We start from the raw sequence: 18656 nt of genomic DNA, 5'->3' as shown, positions 1-18656 counted from the left end.
CACACACACTCACTCACACACACACACACACACACACACACAGATTTTATTTATTTATTTTTAAAATTGAATCGACTGCTCTAAAATATTATACATTAATGTTTCAGGAGTTTAGGACACATGCTTATTCAATAACTGTTGTATTCCCTATTTATGCTTTATTTTTTAAGATTAACTGTTCCTCCCCCCCAAGGCATTGTTAGATGCCAGTGTTTCCTGTCACATCAATGCAAAGATTTGATTTCAAAAACAGTATCATTGATATTGAACTATATCTTGTTATGATTTTAAATCTGCTTTTAACCTCAGAACGATCTCAAAGTAAAAAGAGGTGTTAAAGTCTGATTGTGCTGATTTGTGATTTGTGGTGGCTGTGCTTTAAAATGACATTTTTATAATCTTAACTCAAGTGATGAAGGATTTGGAAAGTCTGACAGTAATCAGTGTTGAATACTGTTAACCCTGCCTGTTTGAAAATGATTAATAGTTGAAAACATTAGAAATTTAGAAAAGTAATCAAAAAGGAATGAAATGTAATCAGTTTATGTAATCATCTTATACGAGTTATTTTGTGTTTTTCCCCATCAGAGCTAAGACTCACATTAAGAGATCATCTTTCAAAAGAAAATGTCACTTCCAGTTTAATATTTGCTTTGTTTCATGCCATTTCATTGTCAAAGAAATGTGGAGTTTTTCTGTAAGAGTTTGACATTACATAATCACATGTGTAGCTGATATGACCAAATCCTCTGCTTGATTTTTTTTTTTCAACAAAGTTACCATTTTGGTACAAAATATGTACATTTATAATAATCATACAGAAATCTGGAGCCTTTATAAATATCTCTCATCCTCTCAGTAATCAGTCTGACAGTCTCATTAATTTATCCAATAACAAGTCTTCCCACACCATAAATATGTTTTAAAATATACAAATAAAAAGCTAAAATATGCTTCAAAATATATTTAGGTAAATATATTTCTACTATTTTCTGTATATTTTTCTAAATATGTTTTTAAAAACATTTAAAACAGCATTTAAAAATATATTTTGCCCTCCATATTTCAGTCCAAGTAAATACAAATACATTTGAAGTAGAACTTTGTTGTCTATAACGTGTGAACATATAACACGTTTAAATAATATCTATCTATCTATCTATCTATCTATCTATCTATCTATCTATCTATCTATCTATCTATCTATCTATCTCTCTATCTCTCTGTCTATCTATCTATCTATCTATCTATGTCTATCTATCTATCTATCTATGTCTATCTATCTATCTATCTATCTATCTGTCTGTCTGTCTGTCTGTCATCTATCTATCTATCTATCTATCTATCTATCTATCTATCTATCTATCTATCTATCTATCTATCTATCTATCTATCTATCTATCTGTCTGTCTGTCTGTCTGTCTATCTATCTATCTATCTATCTATCTATCTATCTATATATATATATTAATCAATTGAAATGTTTTATTGAGCTTCACTGTTTAAAACTTATATTTAGCATGTATTTAAAATATATTTTGGCCAAATGTTTTAAGAACTTTTAAATTGAATTATACAGCAGAATCCTTGTTTACATGAATGCAGAACCATTTTTTTCTGTATTAATGTGACAACATAGTTTCTGTTGCTATTCTGTGTTTGTGCTTTTACAAGCGTCTACCTGTCGAGCAGTGAGCAGAGCTACACTAACATCCCCACTGTCATCAAAACATTGATGTTGTAAGACCTGCATGAAAAGCCATTGTCTGAGATAAATGGACAGGATAATTCCTCTGCTATCACACGTTCATGCTGTGAGGCCTATAAAAATGTCAAAAGCACTTATTTCTTGGTGCACTTTCAATCATGTCATGATGAATACACACAGACAAAAAGAGGAAATTGCATCGTTCACCTCTCATTTGCATCGGAGGACTGAATTTGGGAAAAAACAGAGAAGAGAGAGCAGAATTTTGCAACAAACAGTGAAAAATCCATTCAAAACTTTTTGATTTATTCTTAGTAAGAGGGGGGAAAGCCTCTCTCCATTATCATATGATAGTTTTCAGAATATGTGAAATAAACGTAATTATAAATGTGATTATTTTTAATGATTTATTACAAAAGGGTGCCATTAATGTAAAATACTACATTTTCTATCTAAATTTGTGCACTGTATAATTTGGTTGCATACTTACAGAGAAATCAAGCAGAATACCAGTGAAAGAGATACCTCTTGATTATATTCTGAATTACATAATTCTATGAATTACGTATAGGCTTATATTCTTAATTGAAGGGATCGTTGAAATATGATACACCATAAATTAAGATTGAATGATTTTACTCAATTGACCTACACGAATAACAACGTTTGAAATATCATTCTTGGAAATATTATGCAATATTATGCAATACCTTAATGAATTCTAATAATTATTCAATTAAATAATAAAAACACAAGTAACAACAAACTGGCCTTTTGTGCTAATTCTAGAGGTGTTCTTCACCCACAGGTCTCATTTTAACCTCTCAATTTCAAATGAAAATGCAAATCTAAAATCTGAATTACTGTAACCACAAATTCACAAAACCACATATAAAAATTGATAATTAAATTATAAAAATGATATCACTGATATCCAAAATAAATGAAATACATGTAAATTAGGGTCCCAAAAGGGTGTTTGTGTAGTGATGCCATTGAAGAACCTCAAAGAACCCTTCAGTGAACAGAAGCATTTTTTTCTTATTGTAAAGAACATTTTGAAAATCTAAAGAACCCCTTTCCACCATAAAGAACCCTTTGTGCAGTGAAAACGTTCTATGAAAGTCAAAGGTTCTTCATAGAATCATAGATGCCAATAAAGAATGTGTTTGGCGTGCATATAATACGCAGTTTTCGCGTGCATATGATACGAAATTTGTTGGCGTGCATATGATACGCAATTTTCGTGTACATATGATACGCATCTACCCCACAACCCTAAACCTACCCATGGCGTAGCATATACATATGCGTATCAATACCATGAGTTTTCGTTTTTATTTGCCGTACTATTTATACGCACTTTCATGAGATCGGGTTGTATAAACTGTATCTCAAAGCGAATGCATTATGCTATACTAAACCTTTCAAACAGTAAATTGCGTCCAGTTATCATTCGATAAATAAATATGGTCGATATGCATTTTAATAGGCCTAGTTACAAAATATAACTTTTGGGTTCTTAATATTATATAATATCGGTTCATAGAATGCAACAGTGACTGCCAACTTGATTGGTTCTGGGAGTATTTCTCCGAATCATTTTTACCATAGTGATTTTAAAAAGTCTGTGTTATAAGCCATGAACCAAACCAACCAGATACGAGATGAATTACAAAAAACAATTTCACAACAATTTTTGGTTTGAAGCAAAATGTGTATTTGAAAATTGGACAAAAAGACAAAGGTGTAGATGTAAAGAACTACAATCCCATGAAGCACTGCAAATGACAAACGCATTAAAAAAAGACGATACAGTAGACTGTTGATATAGAAACAAAATATTTAACTTTTATTGCAAAATGTGCATATTATACATACAAACATTTAATTTGTTTAAGAGTGCAGGGAAACTGACTCTAAATCATTTGCAGAGCTTCGTGAGATCTTTTGGCACGATTTACTTGTTGGCAGTTCTCTGATTGGTGGCGATTCTCAGCAGAATCATGGGTAATGTCGTTTTTCACAAGGAATTCCACCGTTAAGCATGATTATTTGAAAAATGTGTTTAATAATATGGGCTGATGGCTTCAACAAAAGATTATCAACCTCGTAGCCCAGAGTAGTTCTGTCTTTAAAGGTTTAAAGTTACTATTAAAAAAACTAACTTCCCTATAGAAAAAAAAATGAACAGGATTTTTACTTTGTGAACCCGAATGTTTCACTCTATTGCAGTTTGAGAGATTTCATTGCCACATACTGTACCCAGTATACATACTATGTACTACACTAAGAGTAGTATACTAGCATGCTTTTCCAAACACAGCCTATATATGTTTTACAAAATCAGCAGCAACATTCCAAATATTATGAGGTATTAACAGTTCTCAAAAATAATGAGCAATGTGCTATTGTCACAAGCACTTATGAATAGACAAATGACTCTTAGTCCCTGTAGGGATTTTTTTTCTGTACATCCCGTCCCTTCAAATGAGAGAGAGTCTCTGCCGCCGCAAAGAAGGAAATGAAGCAGACGAGATGAACCATTTATAGTCCAGCTGAAACCGAGCAAATTTTGCTGTACTGGGCCTGCTGATGAATCCAAGCCGCAGAGATACAGCAAGAGTATACGAAGGTCAAACAGACACAGCTGTGGAGAAAAACTTGCCATTGAAGACTGTTATTTAGGGGGCGCTGCAGACAGAAAACTGGTGTTTTATTCAGGTGACCAAGAATTACAGTTCCCCTATACTGTGTTTAGAAATCATGTACTGTACTGTACAGTAGGGTTTCCGTTTTTGATTAAATCAGGAATGTAACGTGGTTTGAGTGACACAAAGCAGCTGATGAGTGTGTGTGTCCAAGTAAAGTACCATATTGCACGCTCAACCTATGAACTAATTCCTCTTTTCAAAAATCTTTTTCATTGCTGTGTACCAAACTCACAATAAAGATGGTTGCACAATGCACTTTTAATGTTATCTGCATTGCAAAGTAGCAGCATTCTGTGACGCTTTCAATATGGCAGGTACCATTTAGAAGCAAACTGCATTACAATGCTGGGAGATTCAATCTGCAGCTTTCAGCGACAAGGGGGATCTAATAAAAACAAAACCACCAAATCTGTGATGAAATTACGTCTCCTCTGTACAAAGACTTCAAACGCCTTCAACAGCTTGTGACTGTTAATATATTATCCCAGCATGCTCTGGGAGAAAAGCTGGCTATAGGCAAACCAACATCATTTCATTACATCATTGCAGCTTATTGTGAAGCTAGCCATTTTGTTTAATAAAGGAATTATGAGTGATTTTTGTCCATGCAAAAATCACCTTAAATTGGCAGGGTGTTGCTATGAAGTTGCTAAGGTATTCTGGTGGGTTTCTTACAAAAATGTCCTTCCTTCAGTGTAAATTTATGGGATTTTTACACCTGCCTGGTGAAAATCATGAGTCTGATCACTTAGAAAAGCAATAGAACACCTCTCTTCAACAAACTACGCGATTTGAGGTATCATGTCTGTGATGCAAGATAGGAATCCCTAAAAAGTGAGTTCAAAATGAGGTAATGGGCTAAAAAAAACAGGACATTATAAATCTGTTGTTCTTGGTCACAAGACATTTCGTAATACTGTCAGCTGTAAAAGTATGTTTATGAGGTCATGTTGAAATTGGAAAATTGGTAGATTAACAACAGGATATGAAGTAGTCAGAAGTCAAACGCACTTCATGTATGATGCCAGCAACACTAAGATCAAGGGTTCGACTCCCAGGGAACACATACTGATAAAATGTAAACTTTAGAGGTACTGTAAAATGCACTGGATAAAAGCATCTGCCAAATGAATAAATGTAAATGTAAAAAATGTTCCATGTCGTTACCACACTGACTTGCGATTGCATATGAAGCACTTGGCAGACTGCAATGACAACGGCAACATCTATATGATACATATCGCAATACATATATTGCAATTCAATGTCATGATATCGAAATGTGATCGCGACTGACACTGAACCAAATGTGTGTGTGAATCGGTCAGTCTCTCTAATGCAGATTCAGAGTTTAAATTTAAAGGGATAGTTCACCTAAAAATGAAAATTCTGTCATTAATTACTCACCCTCATGTCGTTCCGAACCCTTAAGACCTTCGTTCGTCTTCGGAACACAAATTAAGATATTTTTGATGAAATCTGAGAACTTTCTGACCCTCCATAGACAGCAACGCAACTACCACGTTCAAGGCCAAGAAAGGTAATAAGGACATTATTAAAATAGTTAATGTGACACGGACTAACGAAGGTCTTACAGGTTTTGAATGACAAGAAGGTGAGTAATTAATGACATGAATGAATTTTCATTTTTGGATGAACTATCCCTTTAAGGCCTTGACACACCAAACCAACCTAGCAGCAACGAAAGCTGACTGTTGTTGCCTCGCTTCACGCGTTTGGCCTAAAAGTTGCACTAGAACATACTGCGACGGCGACAGCCAGCTAGCAGGTACATTCTGTGCCTACATGAGAGAAAACAACTGCATGTATCAATAGTCTGTATTTGTCATTCAGAAAGGGAAACCAGAACTAAGACTGCATATTGTATATACAAACCGTAAACAAAGCCATTTTAAATAGGAATAATTTTTTTTTCCAGATGAAAAATATGAAAATATTTGGTTATTGGATGTTCAGGTCAGATGACAAAAAATTAGAACAGTCTTCGGGCTGTGCCGTCTTGACTTCTGTGCTTGCATTCATGACTTTTGCTTTTATTCTCATGCATTTGTTTGTTAAACCGAACAGCCTGTAAAATCAGAGTTCTCTCTCAATGAATGTCGATCCAACATGCTTAATAGGCCAAAAAGCCCCCAATAGGTCGGTGCTGAACACACCACAAAAACTAGCCTGACTGATGCTCTACGATGGCTTGACGTTGGCCGATGTCGGTTTGGAGTGTCATGGCTTATATTCAGACAACCTGATTGAACTGTAGGAACTGTAGGAAATATGAATAAAAAAAGCAAAACGTATTGAAAAATTGTGGCATTACAATATTCATAGATTCCAGAATATTAGTATTTTAAGGGAATAATGATGTTTTTGTAAGGACGTTTTTAGCATGTCATCATTCGTCCACAATTTTCCGAGTCAAAATCAGCTGAGGGTTACTCATTTGAACATTGAAATGGCTCAAAGCATGTGTGGTTTTCAAATACGGTGACGCATCGAATGATGCAATCAAAACCAGATTTTCAAGCCTCCTGTGTATAACCTCCCATGAATCACAGCAAGTGTCAGAAACAAAAGAAACAAACAAGGCCGTCTGCTGGGCAGAGATGGGGAAAATTGTGGGCCGAGAATCAAGGTAGCTTGTTTTTCTCCCCCCTTTCAGTTCGCCTTGTCCCCATGTGTATTTCCTCCCAGTTCCTCCAGGCTCACTTGTAGAGGAGCTGCAGTCGGCCGGGGTGGCAGCTGTTGCGGTTGATCTTGCCGTCGGGCTGGTAGAGGGTGGGAGGGAGGGAGTGGTTGTCGGAGACAGCGAGGGGGTATCCTGGTGGCGGGAGGAGAGATTTGGGATCGTTCTGAGGAGCGGGGAGAGATGGAGAGCTGTGGTTCTGATTGGAGGAGGTGGGGCGTTTCCTGGAGCGCAGGGCCTGTCGCTCTGACAGCTGGTTTCTCAGCTCTGAGACACGTTCCTCTTTCTGTCGGGAGAAAACACAAGGCCAAATGAGAAACTAGTTTCTGCTGAGCCTAAAAATATTATCAGTGAAGTTATGAAAACCACTGAGAATAGGAATATGAAAGTAAACTTGACAATCTGCAACGGCTCTCATGGCATTTTTAGTATTAGACAGGATACGGGCAAATTAAGAATTTAAGAATGAGCTCCTTTTGCAGATGAATTTGAATTGAACTGGCCACACGACCCGCAGGATGCTAAACTGGAATGACAGGAAGAGGATTTTGCTAAATCATAATTCAAAGAAATTACAGTCACGGTGTTGTTATTGTTAACTAAAACTATAAAAAAAATCATCAATTGAAATAAAATAAAACAAATATTAGACAAGAACTTAAAGAGGACGACTAACTGAATTAAAATACAGTTTAAACTAACACAGCAAAATGACTAAAACTGACAAAAATTACAAAAATTATTAAAACTTGAACTACAATTTAAATGAAAACTATTGAAAATATTAAGAAATACTATAATAGTATATAAATTATGCTAAAATAAGTTTCTATTGCATGCCACAAATGCATTTATTATACAATTAATTCTGCCTGTGCTGATTTACTCCTTCGTATGTAGACATTTTTCTCATCAGGTTTCTTTAAAGGTCCCATGACATGCTGCTTTTTGGATGCTTTTATATAGGCCTAAGTGGTCCCTAGTACTGTATCTGAAGTCTCTTTACCGAAATTCAGCCTTGGTGCAGAATTTCAGCCACTACGAGCCAGTCCCACAATGAGCTTTCCTTAGGACGTGCCATTTCTGTGTCTGTAGCTTTAAATTCTAATGAGGAGGAGAGAGGCGGGGCAACTGCCATGCTTCGCTCGTTTGCAAGCCATGTCTCTCGAGGAAAAAAAAAAATTGCGCTCGCCTTGCACGGTAGTAGCTAATTTTCTCATGGGCGGGCCAAATTCTCTGGGCGGGCAAAGCAGAGAAAGGGGAGGTAACCTTTCCCCGTATGACGACATAAAGGGAAGATTCCAGATTGGGCCATCTGAGCTTTCATTTTCTCAAAGGCGAAGCAGGATACCCAGGGCTCGGTTTACACCTATCGCCATTTCTAGCCACTGGGGGACCATAGGCAGGCTTGGGGAACTCATATTAATGTTAAAAAAATCTCATAAAGTGAAATTTTCATGCCATGGGACCTTTAAAACAAGTTCATTACTGTCAAAACAACACCAAAAAAATATCTACCACATTGTTTTCAGATCACTCATAAAATAATTTTTGACATTAAATTTGGAATCCATATAATCTATTGGTCTTTTATGGCTCAAGTCTACTGATAATAAACTACAAATTCCATATTCCATTAATTTTGGTCATATTTTTTTTTGCCATAGTGAAATGGCAATTCTATATTAGTAATATCAGCTTAATTTTCATGAAAATTAGATAAATATAAAAAATATATTATGTACTGTAATGAATATATAGAGTTAACAATATATGTGGGGAAGCCATGTGCTAAAATTTGACGATTGTCACCAGATCTTAAGGTTCTCCACCCACAAAATCCAATTTATCGGATTATTATGTGCATTACCTTGTCTTAAGATCTCAGTGTTCAATTTCTGAGGCAAAGACAATCATTGGAAACTACGTTTGGTGTTTTTACTTTCAGATTAAGGCAACCGGGAATGAAAGTGGCATACATTATACCACTGATCTTTTCAAGAGCATCAGTTATGTACATGGAAAATGAAGTGATTTTCCACCATGGTCCATAAAATTACAATGAACTATATATATAATGTCATGTAATGTATTGTTGAAAACTACACTTACAGCACATATACTTTTCCTTGAGTTCTTGTTCCTTTAATAACAAGTACAATTCTGCATTGTTACCCAATACACATTCTAAATAAAATGAAAGGCATTCTCAATTCAGTTCTGAAATGTGCTCAGTATGGTGTTTATCAGACATCCTCAACAGTGTGCTGGAGAAAGTGAAGGTGACACAGAACCTCCTGGATGATCTTCTGCAGCTCTTTGTTCTCTCTCTCCAGCTGGCGGGATTTCTCTTCATCGTTGTTGTTTGTGGATGAGCCGGTCTTCATGGTCTCCTGCTGGTCCGACTGCCACTCACCACGAGTGATCAGCCTCCGCATCTGCACCAAACACACAAACACACCACACGAGGCTCATGTTGACAGAATATACCAGAATATATACAGTCGATATAAGCGAAAGGTAAGCAACAGGCAACAATAGAAATAATAAAAAATAACAAATCAAACAGTCAGCAATTATGAGTTCAAATAAAATTAGACTATACTTATTGAGTCATAGTGTTATTATCTTAGAAATGAAAACTGTTATTTAAAATTTTAATTTAATTTTGCATATGAGAGCCTCTTAGCAGTCCAATTAAAGAGTAATTCAAAGAGATCAGGTTCAAAATATTGACTGATATTGCTTGGATTGCTCAATTCATTATTCAGACTGAAAATGGATGGGTAAAGTGCATTGTGGGATACATTGTTCCACACATTTTCCCAGATGAAACAGGTGATCAGGATGCAACATAAAGAAAACATACTATGCATACAGCAAAAAGGGTCTGGAGCAGGGTTATTATTAACTAAAACTATTTTGTTAACTGAAATAAAGCCGAAACAAAATATAACTATTAGACGAAAAACTTGAATTAAACGAAAAATGGAAATGTTGCTTTGGCAACTAATTGAAATAAGTTGAAGAACTAATGTTACTAACTGGAATAATATGTAATATATAAAAAATAACAACATTTTAAATGATAACTGAAAATATAAAAATAAAAGCTAATTCAAAATATTAATAAAAACTGTAATAGTATAAAAATAATTCTAAAATAACACTGGTCTGTGTGTAGACGCAACATGTCGTCTTTCTCTGTACACATAGCAGCTCTTATCGGCTGTTGTGCAAAAGTACTTTTATGTCTTTACTTTCATCTCTTTCATATTCTCCTGAGATGTGTAATAACACCTGTCTCCTCTGCTGACACTGATTACACCACATCTCCATAACATCGTCACTTAAGATTTCACGAGCAGACCGCTGAGAGAGATGCATATGTCACACATTTACACGCCTCTTTGATCACTCCTTCCCCTGCTCTAGTTATCCATCATCAATATTCATCACTGTAATGCAATATTTACATTAGTGCTCCTTCTTGTTTTCAGAAAATGATCTTCTGTTGTACCTTAGGGACGAAGAGGACAACCAGAGTTATGTAGACGGAGAAGATGATGGCCAGCGAGGCGAAGGCGAACGAGGCGTCCTGCTTAGACGACAGAATCATGGTGACGGGAGCCGTTATCATACACAACACCTGAAAGAGAGACAAAGAAGCACATATACAAGTGTCTTCAACTATGGATGTTTACATAACACTTTTCACCCCTCATTTCTTCAGTTTGTCTATTGACAATGTCCAACAGTGTTGTTACTGTTAAGTAAAACTATAAAAAATATTGTTTCCAATAACTGAAATAATAAAATCAAATTAAATCAAATTAAAAAATAAATAATAAAAAGTTAGATGAAAAACTTCAACAAAAGATTATAAACTATAATGTTTATAACTAGAAATGTTGTCTTAATTTGAAGTACTAAAATGACTAAAATTAAAACTGAAATAAAAATGAATTAAAGCAATGTACATAATTTAAAAACCCAAAAACTAATAAAAAACATTACAAAACACATAACATGAATATATATATATATATATATATATATATATATATATATGCATAGATAGATACAGAGAAAGCTACTCTAATCAAATAATAATAAATACTATAATATTATATAAATAATACTAAAATAACAAATATCAAAAGAGGGTTCTGTCATTTCTTCTAAATAATGTTTTTTAACCAATGTTCTAAATTCTTAAATCATGAATTGCATAAATCATGCAATACATGTATTGCATTATAAATTAGATTTGAAAATTTTTTGGAATAAAATTACCAAATACAAACAATTAATATTTTCACACTTTTTGCTTAATTTTATAGATATTGTGATTGGAAATTATGCTAAATACAAATTTCTCAAATGATATTTACTTTGACTTTTCCTTATACATGTTTACACAATAAATATTAAAATGGTTTCTAATTATTTTCATTTTTTTTAATTAACAGATTTTAATAATTTATGATTGCAAATCTGGGTATGGGACAACATTTAGCAATTCATTTAGTATATGCATAAATGACTATTCATTCAACATTTAGTAATAACGTATATGCATAAATGGCTATTGAAAAGTAGCAAAAATAAATGATGAAGGCATGATAATATATTTACAAGATCGTTTATAACGTGTTCATATAATAAAAAATGTCTTCTGAAGGCAGCGGAGAGGAGGACAGAAGCCAGGAGAGAAAGAAGCATGAATCAATAAATATTGATCATCAGTCAGTCATTTATCTTATCCAGGCTAACAAAAAGAAAATGTTGTCTGGCATCAACAGAGGTGATCTTTTTTTGCAGGGTCATTAGTTATTTGGACAGGGCAAAAAGTGCAAAGCAGTCTCTCTAAATCAAAGCGGTTTACAGCTGGACTCAGCAGCAGTAGCCTACGGCTTTTACAAAGCCCATTTGAATCACACCATGACAGAGCAGTAATGATGTATGGGAACCTGCACACTTTTAGCTTAAAATGCATGGCAATGCTAAATAATGCAAACAATAAGTGAAGCCTGAATGCAAAAGAGCAGCAAGCCGATCTTTAAAATATTTTCTTTCATCTTCCAAAGAAGAATGACAGTCATATGGCTTTGAAACAACACGAGGGTGAGTAAATAATGACGGGATTTACAGTATGTCATTATTTAGTCATGCTCAAGCCCATATGACTGTCAATTCTTCTGTGGAACACAAAAGAAGAAATTTAAGATAATGAATATATATTGGCAGTTAAAGAGATAGTTCAGCCAAAACTGAAAATGAAAAACTGTTTCAAATCAAATCAAAAAAAGTTTATTTCTTCTGTTATACACGAAAGACAATATTTTGAGTGTGGGTAATCGAACAGCTGCTGATCTCAACTGACTTCAATAATATGGAATAAATAAATACTATGGTGACCAAAAACTGTTTGGTTTCCCACAGTCTTCAAAATATCTTCTTTTGTGTTCAACAGAAGAAGAAAAAAACAGGCTTGGAACAACTTGAGTAAATGATGACAGCATTTTCATTTTTGGGTGAATTATCCTAATAAAAGTTAACATTCTAGCTTTGAGTGAGGAAAAAAAAATGAAATTGAAGATGTTATTCACTGTTTATTTCCTCAAGTTTATTGTTGGGCGCACTATTCTTTTAAACTCACATGTTTATTATGAGCATATAAAGTATTTATGACTAATGTACGATATATTGTATGCATCATGCAGAAATTGTTCTATGTTATTTTACTGAGAGGAGGTTATTAATTTTGACCTGCCAATCAAATTAAACATCAAATTAAAACATTTATGTTTAATATTGCACGTGGTCTCTTCCAAATAAATAACATTTCAAAAACCTCCATGCATTCTGTTTCTTGATTCGGGTGTCAAACTAGTCCTCAGAATATTAATTTAATAAATCGTATTAGTTTGCTGTGAACTGCAGCGCTCTTGTCTTTATTATTGTCCTCCAAGCAGCTGAAATTCTAAAAAGTGATGGAGTTCGTAATGGCATGGCAGATGGCATCTGAAATCATTTCTTTAGCAGAATGGGCATTTGCTAAGGGCCAGGAGTCGGCCAGTGACTTACAAAAAAAGAGAGTGAGAGAGAAAAGATTAAAATGCAAAATTCGGCCCCTTGCTGATCTAAAGTCTCTCCCTCAATTTGAGCTTAAATTGGGTTCAGTATATAATGGATAATCCTCGGAGGCCGAGATGAAGAGAGACACACTGCTTCAAATTAAAAGCTTACAATGAAAAAGCTGATGGACAAAAGCTTGGTGCTTTATTTCAAATCGACCTTCGCCATAGAAAACAGACCAGAAGTCTTTATGGCAAATGAAAGTAGATTCCCATGTATTTAGCCTTCACATTGAGTGTGTTATCAGCGTGGTACGTGCTGCTTTCCTGACTCGTGAGCCGTGGGGCGGCACTGAAATGCTAAAGTGGAACAGACGAGATGATGTAGAAAAACAAACAACTTTCAACATTACTGAGGGACCACTTTACTTGAGTTTTCTAACTACTTTAGAGCTCCAGTCTCGTCAAACTGACGTGCACGCTTATTCCCGATGATGAGGGGAAGCTCTCTTTCCCCCCTTTTCCCTGTCCTCTGGAAAACTCTGCGTCCCTGGACAGCATTCGAGATGGCAGGCTCAGACACTTCACTTCCATCAAATCTTGCAGAGCCACACACTGAAGAGCTCCAGGCATGTTCTTCCTGCTTATGAGTGTGTTGTGACACACAACAGCTCCAGACGGACACTGCGTCTAATTCACACGCCAACTCCCAACTAAGCTTGAGCAACGAAAGGAAAAAACCCACCGCGGTGCTATTTCAGTCACGTCAGCTGAACAATTCTACCTTTTAATTGGACAATATTTGGGTGACGACTGACATTTCAAATGTCACCCAAGGCGCTCTTAAAATGTCCAGAGGGATAAGTATAAAAAGACGAACAGACTCACAGAGACGTTGTAGATGGCCATCCCAACAGCTCGATGATCGTTTATTTTTTCAGTGGACACAGATTTGGTTTCATAAGCCAGAAAAATACCCAGAAGGAGCAGCAAACCCTTATAGCCATAAACGACACCTAAAAGACAAAACGGAGACAAAAATAATGAACAGGTTTTCAAAACATCCTTATCGTCCTTATCATTGTTCCTTCACAAATCACTTCAAAACTCACTATTGATGGAGCCAATGTTGCTGCGTTGGGCCACTCAAACAAATATAACAGTTTAGTTTATTTAGATTATATTAAAGGGATAGTTCACCCAAAAATTAAAATTCTGTCATTAATTACGCTCCCTCGTGTCGCTCCAAACCTGTAAGACCTTCGTTTATCTTCGGAACACAAATTAGGATATTTTTGATGAAATCTGAGAGCTTTCTGACCCTCCATAGACAGCAACACAAATACCAACACGTTCAAGGCCCAGAAAGGTAGTAAGGACATTATTAAAATAGTCCATGTGACATCAGTGCTTCAACCATAATTTTATGAAGTTTTATGCGTTCACAAGAGTACCACAACGCATGCATGTGATGCTGCTGACGCACGCATGCGTCGTGGTACTCTTGTTGAGGACACGGAACACGGAAGAGAAGAAATTAGTGCATAAAATCATTATGTTTGTTTTCTTTTGCACACAAAATGTATTCTCGTAGCTTCATAAAATTACGGTTGAAGCACTGATGTCACATGGACTATTTTAACGATATCCTTACTACTGTACCTTTCTGGGTCTTGAACGTGGTAGTTGCGTTGCTGTCTATGGAGGGTCAGAAAGCTCTCGGATTTCATAAAAAATATCTTAGTTTGTGTTCTGAAGATGAACGAAGGTCTTACAGGTTTGGAACAACATGAGGGTGAGTAATTAATTACAGAATTTTCATTTTTGGTTGAACTATCCCTTTAATATACCAATATAATATGATATTTTGATTATTTACACTACTGTTCAGAAGTTTGGGGTCAGTGAGAATTTTTTGTTTAAAAAATAAACACTTTTTTCTTCAAATTGATCAAAAACAATTCATATAAAGGCTGTATTTTTGAACTTTCTATTCATCAAAAATTCTCTGGTGTTTACATTATTAATATTGATATTAATCAGAAATGTTTCTTGAGGAGCAAATCAGCATATTAGAATGATTTCTGAAGGATCATGTGACACTGAAGACTGGAGTACTGATGCTGAAAATTCAGCTTTGCATCACAGGAATAAATTATATATTAAAATATATTACAATAGAAAACTGTTATTTTAAATTGTAATAATATTTCACATTATTACTCCTTTTACTGTATTTTTTATCAAATAAATGCAGCCTTGGAGAACATCTTTAACAGTCTCAAACTTTTGAATGATAGTGTAAATTACTGTGATATTTATTTAATCAAGCCAAATCAAAGTCTCATCAAGTTTATGGGTTTAAAAAAAAAAATTGTTATTTTTTTTTTACAGTGCTTCAAAAACAATATACAACAATACCAAGCATATTTCATTGAGCTTTCATTTGTTACTACTGATTGTTGCTTGTCTATTATTTATCATCACCTTCTTGTCTGACCATTAAATCCACAGCAAACACCGCTGGTGTAATGAAGGTCGCAGATGGGGGGGTGCATATTTAATTTAACTGAGTGTTTGCTAAAAACCAGCTCACTCTCAGATGATCAAGTCATTTCAAGCTCATTTGACTTTGGATGTGACCAAAAATGGTGCTACCTGAGTGGGTGAGCTATTTACCATGTAATTAGTCCATCCATTTCCACCAGTTTGATGTATTCAGTCCGATGCAAACATGATAGGTGGACATTATCACACTGACAGGGTAATCAGTCAGTCGCAGGCGCTGCCTGCTCCCATGACTTTTGCCTGCATTTAACCATTCATCCCTCACATCCACACCTTTATGATCTCACTGAGAACTCTGCTATATTTGGTTTGTTTTAGTTCTGTGCGATCAATTATTTTCTCATCCAGATGTCGTAAAAAAGTACACTACCGTCCATTTGTCCTTGGACCCTAAATGGTTTATGCAGAGAAACTGCTATGACAGAAAGTATTTGTATGACAGGTCTGTTTACAGGCAGTTGTGCTCGTTTCTCACGGACTTTGCCTGAAGAATACACTGAAGGCTCATTTTACTGACCGTAACTGGAAGAGCAAGGCCGGTCCAATTTGTCTCATAAAGGTAGCAATTAATTTGTTTAATTAGTTAAACACTTACAAGTAGGAAACACCTGAGAAGAGAGGCTGAAGGTCGAAACCACTGGGGTTCCTTCATTAAATCACTTTCACTTACAGGCTTATAGGCTTTGTTCAGACAGCAACTATTTTTTTTGTGTGTCCAACACCATGACAAGATCATGAGGAACAAGAGCTATTGGTCTCGTTTATTTGCATGCACCATCTGTGTTGTTTTAGTATCTGAATTAATATAGTAATTATGCAAATCAGGTAATGACGCAAACATGGTCAAAAAATAACGCTGACCACAAGCTGCACACTGTAATTCCCATCTTGTGGGTCAGTTCTGAGCATTAGGTCATCCATGACACAGCAGACTAACTCTAACCTTGTGAAAAAAAATTCACTTTAGCATAAAAATATTCCTGTAACTAATACTCAAGTGCAAAGTGACTACTGTTTTCAGACACTTACAGATCTGGCCACTGAGAATGCGTACGCAGAGGAAAGGGATCACGCGTGCCTGACGATTTTTTTTTTTTAGTTTTTAAGCCCTGGCTCTCACCAATCGTAGTAAGTTCTTGCTACAGATGGTCTGTTAATGGGAGATGAGAGGGTCTGGGGCAGGTCCGGATTGGCTAATCGGGAGCACCGGGAGAATTCCCAGTGGGCTGGTCTGTTTTATGGCCGCGAGAGCCGGTACTGTCATGCCACTGCTATGTGGTTGAAATATGGATGCCCGTATTTAAGGCATCAAAGAAGCGTCCCGTATGAAAGCTATAACACAGTTTGTCCCGTATTCGCAGGCATACACCATATGACCACCAGACCATATGAATAACAAATTCTCAATTGATAATGAATCATTATTTTTGCACAAATTACTGTTTTATTTGTGAACGTAGTCATTCGATGAAGGCTTTAAGACCAAGCGAAATCCACTGCCGGCTCTCGCTTCACAGCGAGCAGGACTCGCTTACATCCGCGATTTGATTTTGGCAAATCAGTTTAAGCGGATGCAACTTATTGATCATGAGCCCAACATTTAGCAAGGCAGGAAAACATTTAATCTACCTGAGGGAAGACTTCTTTCACTACTGTAGGTTAACGATGTTAAATAGAGGGGGAAAATACATTTAAAGAATTTAACTTCTAGCGCATTCTTAAACTCGGACTTCATTTGTGACCCTGGACTACAAAACCAGTCATAAGGGTCAAATGTTTTGAGATTGAGATTTATACAATCTCTGAAAGCTGAATGAATAAGCTTTCCATTGATGTATGATTTGTTAGGATAGGACAATATTTGGCCGAGTTACAACTATTTGAAAATCTGGAATCTGAGGGTGCAAAAAAATTAAAATACTGAGAAAATCGCCAGTTCTTAGCAATGCATATTACTAATCAAAAATGGTGTTTTGATATATTTACAGTAGGAAATTTACTAAATAACTTCATGGAACATGATCTTCACTTAATATCCTAATGATTTTTGGCATAAAAGAAAAACGTCTCAGGTTACGTATGTAATCCTGGTTCCTCGAGGGAACAAGACGCTGCGTCGGAAAACGCTAAGGGAACGCCTTCTGTGACCATGCTCTGAATCACATGTGAAATCAGTCCAATAGCTGAGCGGGACGTCACGGTCGGGTGACGTCATGACCAGGAAACTATAAAAGCACGTGTGGATGTGCCAGCGTCAGCTTCTAGGAATGAAGCAAGCGCTGGCAGGGATGCCGGAAGTACGGCACCGAGATGCAGCGTCTCGTTCCCTCGAGGAACCAGGGTTGCCGTTCCTCTTCAGGAACTCAAGCTGCGTCGAAAACGCTAGTGGAACGAGAATGCCCACGCCGCCAGACTTCCAAGTTTCTGCCTAGTGTGGAAGACTGCACAGCTAGGGCGAGAGAACAGAAGAGCCAGGAGTGGCTCGCATGTCTAGACTGTAGAACCTAACAAAGGTAAGGGGCGTGGACCACCCCGCAGCATTGCAGATGTCCTGCATAGGCACACCCGCTAAGAAAGCCTTAGAGGCTGCCACACTTTGAGTCGAATGAGCCTTGACCCCTAACGGCGAGGGGAGATCAGAGGACTCATAACAGATGGAGATGGCATCCACTATTCATCGACTGAGGGTCTGTTTAGTTGCTGGAAGACCTCTCTTAGGGGGACTATAGCACGCAAGCAACTGGTCCGCCCTCCTCAACAGGGCAGCTCTGTGGACGTATGCATCCAGTGCTCGCACTGGACACATACAATTAAGCTTCTGCTGGTCTGGTTCCCCGAATGGAGGAGGACTGAAGTCCTGAAGTACGATGGGCTGCGGTGCTGAT

General features: G+C 36.3%; 1 protein-coding gene across 2 annotated transcripts in view; it reads right to left on the bottom strand.

Moving 5' to 3' along the window:
- Positions 1-6045: 6045 nt before the first annotated feature.
- The window catches only part of LOC107584305 (gamma-aminobutyric acid type B receptor subunit 1-like), a 142394-nt gene continuing 129783 nt past the window's right edge, over positions 6046-18656 (bottom strand). For both annotated transcript variants that reach the window (XM_016270873.1, XM_016270874.1), the window contains exons 21-24: positions 14092-14219; positions 10644-10772; positions 9418-9561; positions 6046-7409 (exon numbers count right to left, since the gene is read on the bottom strand). In XM_016270873.1, the coding sequence (XP_016126359.1) occupies positions 7143-7409; positions 9418-9561; positions 10644-10772; positions 14092-14219 (668 nt within the window). In that variant the 3' untranslated portion in view covers positions 6046-7142. The remainder of the gene's footprint in view (positions 7410-9417; positions 9562-10643; positions 10773-14091; positions 14220-18656) is intronic.

This window comes from Sinocyclocheilus grahami, unplaced genomic scaffold (genome assembly GCF_001515645.1).
Source record: "Sinocyclocheilus grahami isolate Dianchi unplaced genomic scaffold, SAMN03320097.WGS_v1.1 scaffold58.1, whole genome shotgun sequence".
NCBI classification, from domain to species: domain Eukaryota; kingdom Metazoa; phylum Chordata; class Actinopteri; order Cypriniformes; family Cyprinidae; genus Sinocyclocheilus; species Sinocyclocheilus grahami.
The sequence above is the reverse complement of the archived record's forward strand: the minus strand, read 5'-3'. Positions and strand labels throughout refer to the sequence as shown.